The sequence below is a fragment of the Pyxicephalus adspersus genome, chromosome 4 (assembly GCF_032062135.1).
Source record: "Pyxicephalus adspersus chromosome 4, UCB_Pads_2.0, whole genome shotgun sequence".
NCBI classification, from domain to species: domain Eukaryota; kingdom Metazoa; phylum Chordata; class Amphibia; order Anura; family Pyxicephalidae; genus Pyxicephalus; species Pyxicephalus adspersus.
This window is the reverse complement of record NC_092861.1, coordinates 115381890-115393186: the sequence shown is the minus strand read 5'-3', so window position 1 is coordinate 115393186 and position 11297 is coordinate 115381890. Positions and strand designations below refer to the sequence as shown.

General features: G+C 34.9%; 1 protein-coding gene across 1 annotated transcript in view; it reads left to right on the top strand.

Annotated features, from left to right (window-relative positions):
• SERAC1 (serine active site containing 1) overlaps nt 1-11297 on the top strand; it is a 34550-nt gene that overhangs the window by 6107 nt on the left and 17146 nt on the right. Inside the window, exons 2-5 of the mRNA XM_072409367.1 lie at nt 4873-4970; nt 5954-5990; nt 6535-6671; nt 8988-9080. Of these exons, the coding sequence (XP_072265468.1) occupies nt 4880-4970; nt 5954-5990; nt 6535-6671; nt 8988-9080 (358 nt within the window). The 5' untranslated portion in view covers nt 4873-4879. The remainder of the gene's footprint in view (nt 1-4872; nt 4971-5953; nt 5991-6534; nt 6672-8987; nt 9081-11297) is intronic.

Here is an 11297-nt window from a genome sequence, read left to right as displayed (position 1 = left end):
AGCTGAAAATCCTTGTATATCTCATATTGATTAACAAAGGTATTTCCAGAAATGTGTCTGTCCAAACACCTCTCATTTCAATTTACCCGTTGTCCGTGTTTCATGTCATCCATACATAACTGAATCTTTCAACAAGCTTCAGCCACAAGCAGGATGGATGAGCTGAAACAGGGACAACAAGTAAATTGAAATGAGAGGTGTTTGTGAATATACAAATTCTGGTTTTGTTTACTGGTATGATATAATGGTATTAGTTGTATCCTATGGCGGGTATACAAATTTTGCTTACCTTTGGACTCTCGGCCAGTCATGCCTTTCTCTCTTTTGGGCTCTGCGCCACTTTTTTTTTGAGGGGACTTTAATACATGGGACAGATTTATTGCTAAGAATCTTTAAATCTACTCCTGAAAAAGTGGACTAGCTCCCCAATATACATTGAGCAAGCTAGAAGGATTGAAAGTGTTTTTATGGTTGGAAGAATTGCATTGTTTGTAATAAAACTTAAAAATTTTACTTATTTTACCAGGAACGATATATAAATATTGATTGCCTCCTTTATTTGTCTTAAAAAAACAGATTTCTAGAAATATGTTTATATATGGGATGTGGCAATGTAATAAAATACTTTGTTGGGTATCATCTTAATTGCTTTTAATGATTAATAAAGGTAAACATAAATTGCTGGAATATTGTAATATAAAAATAGTAAATAGAACTAAATTTATCACAACTAGTCTGAGTAAACCCAATGTTGTAATACCGATGATTGCTATCACTAAGGAGAATATTTAAAAAGCGGTGGTATAACTATACCTCAGCCATATCACTGCTTTCATGTGACCTGACCAGCTGTGTTACAATCACGAAGCTCCTTTATATCTCCATCAAGCAGAGAGAATGCCATGGCATAGCAAGTGATATACAGCTTTTGTGTTTTGTTTTATAAATGGCTTATTTTTTTAATAAATTAGCATCTATTTAATAGAAGTTCAACAATTGTTTTACCCCATAAAAACATTCAGAAACTTGAAACATACAAACTGTATATTAATATTCAATAAAAGATAAATTTATGAAAATAAATAAAAAGAAAAGACAGGAGAGCTGGACTAATCTCACTTATGCTAATTCATACTCAACATAATAAAATGCACGTTTATTCCTGGCCTACGCTTAGAATTGCTTTCATTCTCCCTATCCCTAAATTGCATAATAAGAAAATTGATCAGCGCTCCTGAAAAACCCTCTCATTGTATTCAGCCCTATGGTATGCAGCCATTTGCTTTTTATTTCCAAACCACCAACAGTTTGATACATTACCCCAGGAGAAATATCAGCCCTAATCAAGAAAAATCTCATTTCAAATGCATTAGATACTGCAGGATATTGTGACCTATAAACGAAAGCTTTCAAGGTGGGATTTAATCAAATAAAACTTTGTTACCTTGGCTGCATTTTCAGTGAGATTTTGTAATTAGCATATGAATATAAAACCGTCTTTGACAGTTCAGATATCTGCATTTATATTTTCTTTGTATTTTTCATTTTTTTTTAGCTGTGTGGTAATGGCTTGCATTTTCTGGCTGATGCTATATTATAGTAATGCTTTGATTAGAAACTCGCACAGCGGTATTTGAATAATGAAGCCAGCATAGTTTATGCTTATAATCATACTGCAGGATTTATGTTCTGCAAAGACTATTTTATGCTGGCCAATCATTTACACAAAATGATGTAGACGTTGCTTGATTTATGTTCAAGATTCTTTCTATAGTTTTTTAGGCATAGTTACCTGAAAGTTTTAGAACAGCTCAATAAATATTTAGTACAGTGAATAAAGTTTGCAATTTTTCTAGACCACTGGTAGTAAACCTATGAGGAAGAAGTGACCTCCATAGTGGCCCCTGATGTCACCAAGGGCCCACAAATTTGTAGATAACCCTACAGAAGACTTTAAAAATTAGAGTGACATATTGCTAAAAAGCTATATGGGAGGTTGCGGACAAGCTGCAGATTTGGTCACATGATAAGTACCAAACGGGCAAAAGAAAAAAAATATGATGAAATTAGAACTGACTTTACAAAAATACATTCTATGAATGTGCTTGTTGTCAAGATCAAAAGCCTCATCATCTTCCACCTAATAAAATAATACTTATAGGTAGAAGTCTTCTTTAATGCCATTGATGTGCAGGCTAAATTTAGTGTTAGTATGCATTCATTAACCTGGTTATAATGATACGACTAAATTGTCCAGCTCAATTTACATTTTTTAAGTACTTTTGGTAGACTGTTTTGATAAAATTCATGCTGCTTTTTGTAGGCTGACAAAAAAGTAAAGAAATACAGTTTTTCCTATTTTTTTTAATATTATAATAGGATTTGACAGTTATAGTATTATACAGAGTCACACTCCCATCCACTGGTGTCGATACCTCTAAAGTTTCCAAAAAAAAAAAAAAAATCTTTCTATATAATATGTTCATCTTCCATATACTTATTAGGTTATAGCTGACATAGTAATTGCATGATAGGTAATAACGCTTCCCCATCGTTAGATTACACTAAAGATGTAATTTGCATTTGGGATTGATAGCTAACAATGACACACAGCTGTCAGTTCTGACTGAGCATAACATATTTGAACAAGCAAACTTTGGATCTTCAATTAAACAGTGCCTACAGGTAAAGACGATATATACGTGAACAAATATTGTTTTTGAATCATTTCACTGTATGAAAAATAATGTACAAGTCGCCTAAATTTCCAAAGACTGCCAATTTGTCCAAGACTGGCCAACTCAGCAAATGTAGCCCATAAGATGACCATTTGAGTCACCAACAGCCCAAAATCACAGGATCCTAGGTAATCGCTGCAACATTCGGTGTCATATTGCACGCATATACCATCATAAAGAGATTGCCCCATTGAAAACCTGTATGGGAGTGTGCTAGGAAAGAGAATGCAATCTGTTGTCCAAAAAGAATTGTAGGGAAAAGTTTTCATTGGAGCATATAGACAAAAACTTGGATATCTGGAATAATTTGCTGTGGACTAATAAATGAAAGATACATTTTCTTACTCTCAGTAACAGTTTTAGCACAAAGCAGATCAGCATTTAAAGAAAAGAAGCAAATACCAACTGTGTAACATGGTAGTGTGAATTGCATAGTTCAGGTTTGCTTTGAATCTTTGGGCTTTCAGTCATTAGTTCACGTATAAACGTTTCATCCTATTGTGTGCTTGATAAGAATGTCAGGCTATCTATATAAAAGTTGGACAGCAGAAATAGAACCTTCAAAGTGATATTGATATGAAGTTCACTAAAATATCTGAGGAATTTGTATATATATATATATATATATATCTCCAAAAAAGGACAGAAACAAAAGTTATGAAATGTCTTAGCTCTGATGTGAATTCCACTGAAATGCTGAGGAGGTCTATTGATGTCCACAAACATTTCGCAACACATCACGGACCAGTGGTTAAAAAATCATGTAGGTAATGTCAGAGCTTGGTGGGCATTTATGTAAATTCCTAAACTAAAAAATGTTGTTTGATGAATTGGAAATTCGTTTTTTACCCAAAGCAAAGATTATAATTTAGATAAGTTTTTTTTTAATTTTACAGTCCCTAACTAATCAAAGTACAGGAAAAACAATTTTTCTATGAATACTATGCTACTTTATAGTCACTTATCTTTTTAGACTGTCACTTTTGTATACCACAAGGTATAAACAGGTATATTATCTTGAGTTTGCACTTGTATTTATTTGTCCACGCTGGGTTACTGCGACCACACCTTCCTTTTATCCACGCGTTAATCGCTACCTTGTGGTACTTGGTTATGCATAATGATTCTGGATGAAATATGTATGATGACAATTATTATTATTCTCTATTGTACATTGCATTGTTCTGACTCTCTCCATGCATCCCCTGATGAAGCCTTCTGGTGAAACGTGTCGGGATAGAGACATTTGAGCCTTGGTACATCTGTTGTAACTCATAGTCAGATGACTTTATGTTTAGTAAGCAAGGCATATCCCAGTTTGCATCTAGGAATGCCTTTATTTAAAAAAATTTGATTTTTGCTTTGAAAAGCATTTGAAAAATACAATTTGCCAAAAAAACCCTGTCTTTCTCCTGTTTCTTTATGCTTTGCTCCTCTATGGGGTTGGCAGCTGTATCAGTAAGACCATAGGTGGGGTCACTTCTTCTATTTATAAATACAGGAAAAACAATCAAGTCCATTAAACTGTAAAATATTCTCTGTTGTAATGTTAGTTATTATATCAATGTTATATTAATAATAATAAAAAACTGTATTTTAAGAGCGCCAACATATTATGCAGTGCTATACATTAAATATTTAATGTACATCGCTGCGTAATATGTTGGCACTATATAAATCCTGTTTAATAATAATATTATTAATAATAATAATTAAGAAATGTACAGCACTGCGTAATATGTTGGCGCTATATAAATCCTGTTTAATAATAATATTATTAATAATAATAATAATAATAATAATAATAATAATAATAAATAGGGGTTGCAAATGGCAGACAGATACAAACAATGACACAGGAGGAGAGTGGACCCTGCCCAGAAAAGCTACAATCTAAAAGGTGGGGCGTATAGTACACAAGGGAAGGGGGGATATGGAATGATAAGTGAATAATGAGGGTTTAAAAAAATGGGTTTTAAATTCACTATTAAATGTGCAGAAAGTAAGAGCAAGCTGAATAGGATGAGAAAGACCACTGTATAGAGTCTGGGCAGCCCAAAAAATCTTGGAACTTTGTATATGACGAGGTTATGAGTGAGGAAGTCATTAGTGTTTTCTTTTTTTTTATCTACAGGTAAAAGATGTCAGTAGCAACTTACTGTCTTCTATGCTACCGAAAGGTCAGTACTTCTGGCACAGCTTCAAGACCTGAACGCAACTGGAAAGATATTAGTAAGTTCACTGTATATAACTGACTAAAAGTCTGCTGTGTATTTTGAAATGTATTACAGGAAGTCCCCGAGTCAAGGACATCCAACATATGGACCACTCCTAGATACGAACATGGCTTCCCTGCTCGCTCCTGTAAAGGACGGAGGCTTGATGGGGGGGATGGGGGTGGTTTGCATGAAGAAATCTTTTGCTAAGCACAGCTGAGGATGTGGGTGATCTTAAGGACGGAGCTTTTTTTTTTTTGTTTTGTTTGTGATTAGCTTACAGTGAGGATTTTATACAGTAACTGACACCACACTGCCTAATAGTATAGTGAGACAAACATCTGTCCTATATGCATTTATTAAAATAATGTACCTGTTCTGACTTACATACAAATTCAACTTAAGAACAAACCTACAGTCCCTATCTCGTATGTACCCCAGGGACTACCTGTCTATGCCACAAAGAAAATAGTAAATATTTATCTTTTTCTCGGCTTATGTCCCTAAATGACTCTAATAAAAAATAATTTTGCAAAAGATTTTTCTCTGCAACGAATATGTCTGGGCTCTGGTTCCTTTCACAGATATTTGACAGATATGTAACCCAGAGAGCTGTAGACCTTGTGAAGAAATGTGTCTTCAATGTTCACTACAGGGATTTATTAAAAAACAAACAGCAGATGTTTCTTATCTGTTAGAAACCACTAATACCCAACTTTAGGGTGTTTGTTGTGATCTTAATGGATTTTTTGAGAATGAATTAATTTACATCACCAGCAGCTGCATAAATTAGGGATGGCTTATTTCAAAAAATCTTTTACTACTTGTTAAGAAAACAATAATAAATGTCAACAGATGCACATTTGTGTGAATAAGTCAAATAGATTGACATACTGTAAATCACAAATCAGTTATTATATACATATAAATATAAAGTATGTGTGTAAAGATTTATTTATACATGCCTTTATGTATATTGATATTTTGCTTTGGTTTCAGGAAATATCGCCAAGATAACAGGATCATTGTTATTAGGGTAAGTTTGTTTATCTATCATTGTATTATTTAGGTAAAGAAAGGGGAGAAAGAAGATAGAAAAATGCATACCTGGGTAATGTAACACCAGTAATAGGGCCTAAATAATTCAGACATTGGTGTTAATATAAGTGGACTAACAGAATAGAATTAATGAGCAATATACTGGTATGGGTAATAATAATAATAATGGATCAGGTTTCATTGATATTTGCCGGGCAAATTAATATTTTTATTCAATTTTTAGTTCTGTTTACTGTGTAAAGGTTCTAATGAATCTTTATGTGTAAATATTTTACAATGATTATATATATATATATATATATATATATATATATATTATTATTATTATTATTATTATTACTATTATTATTATTATTACTTTACATGCTGTGTTTATTACACTTCAGCCAACACCAATGGCAACCAGTCCCATTTGCTACTATTAGAATCCCTAATTTCTTCTGCTTTCTTTTACAGAAACCTTTCTGTGTACAATTCTCTTGCATCCTGTTTTTAACAGGTTCTTTTTTTATTTCCTTTAGAGGGTGTTTATTTTTCACCTATGAGATCCAGTCTCTGAGAAGGGCTATAACACTTGATACACAGGCAGTCCGTCAGGAGAAGCTGAAGTCATATATTTACTTACACACCGTCCCAGTGGATCAAAATGACTTCCAAAGTAAGTAGGCCCCTAATTATAGAGTAACATTTTTATATTAATCTGAGGTTAGGGTAAATAGTTTTTAATTTAATCCAAAATTTGTGGAAGTATATGGAATCTATAAACATCATTGTATTGTAATAATTTATGTTACATGTAAAATTTACAACAAAAATAAAGGGCTCTAATTATAAAAAAAGGGAATCAGACATTCTCTCAAACATTTATTTGTGGGAATCTTCCAGGTCTATAAGTTTCAGTAGCAGTAATTGATTCCCCCTAGTGTGAATAGGAATGTTTGAGGGAATGTCAGATTCCCTGTTTTATAAATAGGGCCTTAAAGAGGATCTAAACTGAAATGTTCCAAAAAAAAAAAAAATACATTAGCCTGCAGGGCAGACTGATTCATCCGGGGGTGTCTTGCATTGGGTCCCGCATCTGTCCCGGAGCTGGCGCTACGAGCGCCGCCATCTTCCCCTCTTTTTCCTGGTTCTTCATCCTATATGACCCGACCCAGGCGAGAGATTGAGTGAAGTAGGATGGAAAAAAAGTTTGCCAATCTCACAGTGCATTCGTGAGGTTGGCAAATTTTTCTCTTTGCGCGAAAAGGCTCCTTCTGCACGTGCCCGAGATGCTCCCATTCATTCTTGATCGCTTAGGCAATCAAGAATTAGGGAGCGGTGCTACACCCTTTTTTTTTTTTAGGGTGTTGCACTTAAAAAAAAAAAAAAAAAACAGAATTTTTACATTACATAAAAGTGTTGTCTACTCTTTTATGTAAAGTGAAATTTCTGAGTTTAGGAACACTTTAAGACCTGCTTTGCACAAACAATTGTGAAGTAGTGTGGTTACTGCTTCTCTACTATAGTGATTAGCTGATTACCTTTATTCCAACCAATTAAAGAGACAACCAAACTAAGAGAGGATCTACCCTGACAGTTGGCAAACACCAATCAGAACTTTCTCTGTGAGCATTCCTATTTGTTTAAATGATAGATCATGTGGGTGGTGGCTGCCAACTGCATGGTACCTGTGGCTTATAAATGCTGAACAAGCTGTAAAACATCAACTATGGCAGAACTCAAATATAAATACATAAAAAGCTTAAATATAATTGTTTGGCTGTTGTATATAAAGCTCATGTTTTAGAGGAAAGTTCTTCATCTGCAGATTTTGGCTTTTTTTTAAATAAAGATCCAATCATTTACCCAAAGCACTGCAATCACTTTGGTGAGATCCATTCCACACATAGAATTTGCTTTTCTATGATACCTGCACTGGAGCCAAACATTCTTCCCTATGGGGCAGTGCGCCATTGTTTTGTCTTACAGCTGTTTCCTTAGGTTGGGTGGGTACCTCACTCTTTATTGTAGGCTCATCAGCACATCATCAGCACATCCCCACAATTACAGATGTATCTGTGTAGAACATATAATATGCGTTTTACTTATGAGACCATATGGAAATCTGGCTACTCTGTTCCTTCAATAATAACAGCACATATTCCAGATAATAAATCCACATTTAGACTAAACGCTTTAGGTTGAGTTTGAGAAACTATTTAAATAGCTTTCTTTGCAAATTAAAGCAGATTCAGCAGGCTGATGAACAGATCAGCCACAAATAATCTGATATGAAACAGGTCCAGACTCCAGACAGGTAGAAATGAGTGATAATATCAGAGATAACATTCTGATAAGCTGATTGATGACTACTAGGTTGTAGACTTGATTATCATCATCACATTTCCCTTCTTTATATTTCTGCTGGACACAATGGTCCTGATTTATTGAAGTTCTCCAAGGCTGGAGAGGATTCTATTTCATCAGTGAAGCTGGGTGATCCAGCAAACCTGGAATGGATTTTTATCAAAAGTCCTTTGGTATTTGCTATCAAAAGTTTCTAAAAGTGGACCAGAGTGGACCAAAAGTGGACCAGATCTATTCCAAGCTTGCTGTATCACCCAGCTTCTGATGAAAAAGTATATCCTCCCCATGTCACACATCACTCCCCATGCTAGCGCCTCTTTTAATTTGACTTTCTCTAATAAACCTCAACAATGTATACTGCATAATGGGCTTATGCAGGGGCTGTACTCAAACAACCAGAACACCCTTTTCTACCTAAGATTCCAACTATGCAATTAGGATTATTTCTTTTACATACCAGTGGGCACTGGATATTGTTGAATGTATCATATGGAGATACAATGCTGTTTTTTGGACCCACAGAAAGTTTTACTAAAGCAAAGATGTTTTTTTCCTACACAATTTCTCATGCTTTTTCAATCATCTTGCTTGTTTTCAGTATTTATCTGTTTGTCTGGGCCTTTAGGTTTCACAAATAAAATGAGAAAAGAACTCCACAAAACAGCAAGAAAGGTTTTGGAAACTTCAGCCAATCTGTTTAGAAGAGAGACTGATAAAGGTATATTTTGTCCTATTGTGTTGGAGTCTAGATTAAGTAGTACTGGAGGTCTGAAACCTCTACAAGGTATTAGAGCTCCAAATAAATTCTCACTGGATGACAATTGTAATTGTGACAAAAGGTGGTGGAAATTCCATAATTTTACAATTATCACAAAAACAGGATTAATTGTGTAATTTTTCATTGCGGTCACTTTTGACAAAGACAACTGTCTTGAAAGGGATTTCACCTTTTACAGGGGATACTTCATATCTATACTTGTGTTTCTGGGACAGAATTCAAAGGGAAATCTTCCTCAAACTGCTAAAAAATATGAAACTTAAAAAATGTTTTTGATAGAGCTACACTGTAAATGTAACCTTGTATGTATATTTTGTGCTCTATATGCCCAGAAGAGAGTTTGGGCAAATAGTGATTGTTAAGTTACTTTTCTTACATGGAGAGTCACCCAACATGACATTGTCACCTGTGGTATCTTTTACACAGTTACTCTTCAGTTACTTCCTCTAGAAAGGTATATTCACACTTATGTACTACAATATAATGGTGCAATGGGTAGTACAGTTACTGGTAGACTCCAAAGGGTTGGAATGATCCACTTACTTCATCTTTTTTCTCTAATGTTTTCACCATCTGACAGCTTTTCAGAAACTATTTTCTTTCCATAAACTTTTCATATTGTAAAGAATTATGCATCATTGAGACTCAGCAATATTGATGTGCATCATGCCATCATTATCCCCTGTAAAGCTGTAGTTTAGTCTAATATGTTGCCTTTCTTGGTTCCTCCCTACCCCATCATTAACAAACTAATTAAGTTATTAAGGAAAACATTTTGACTTCATTAAAATTCTTATTTAGAACTAGGGACAACATTAGTGGATCTCTGCAATGCAGGAAGAGCTTAGCTGAAACATCATAGCATGCAAGGATGAGCCTCCCTGTCATCATTGGGGTCATTATTAGGAGTTACAATGGTGCAGGAGAACAAAAGGGGACCGTCTGGCTTGGTTGTACACACAATGCTGGACCAGAATAATGTTTTTCAAAGGACCCCTTCAATTATTAATCCAATTAATAAAATGGATGGGCCAGGGCAATCAGTAAAGGAGTGGGGAGGGCAAACTAAGGAGGTTGGCTCCGTAAGATGTTCTGCATATTCTAATGCACACTGTGAGAGGCTGACCATTAGGAGTAAAATCAGATTAGACAACTTCACTGCAGGATAGGAGCCTGCACAACTTTGTAAGACTGGATGTGGAGTTCTGCTTTAAATTAAAACTTACTGCCCATTCTTTAGTGGTTTCTTTCAGACCACAGTGTTTTATTATAGTGCAGAAAATATGGAGCAGTTTGCACGCAATCCACAAGCATCCTCTTTTACTGACCCTTTAACTTTAGGTACCTTTTGGCATATTACTGTGGATTTTATTGCAATTACTTAGCAGAAGCAGAGTGTTATACTGTAATAGCCACCAGCCAAAGAAGAACATTTAGAATTTAAATGTTACCCTTTATTGGCTAATTAAATTTAAAAAACTTGAAAAAAACCTGAAATCCTCACCTTCAGTAGTTCACAGATTACTTTCTTGTACTGAAACTGCTTATTGATTTTACTGAACACAGTTATCTGCTTATACAGAGAATTAGCATCTGCAATGTATGAGACCATTTCATTCCCTGGCTGATTGACATCCATCCATCTAGCCTTTTCTTCCACAGCCTAACTATTCCTGGCCCATCCCATTCATTCATGAGGCCTGATTTATTAAAGCTCTCCAAGGCTGGAGAAGATACACCTGGGTGAACCTGGGTGATCCAGCAAACCTGGAAAAGATTTAAGTACTTTGGTATTTGTTAGCAAATGTTTTCAATCCTGGACCAGATCTATTTCAGCTTCACTGATAAAAGTGTATCTTTTCCAGCGTTGGAGAGCTTTAATAGATCAGGCCTATTGTATTCACTCCCGGTTTAGCATCACTATGGCATCCTGTTTTCAGATATATATATATATGGCACCCTGTCAGGCTTTCCAACTTGACACAAACTTGCATTGCAGAGACGTGATGATGTAACTGGTTCTAAAATCAATGGAAAGGCTGTTTTTGTAACTTTTTACAATTTTGATGGGGTTGGGGGGTGGGACAAGGAACCATGTGAGGCAAATATTAGAAGATTAAACTTAACTTTTACTACAAAATATTTTCCAGATGACAT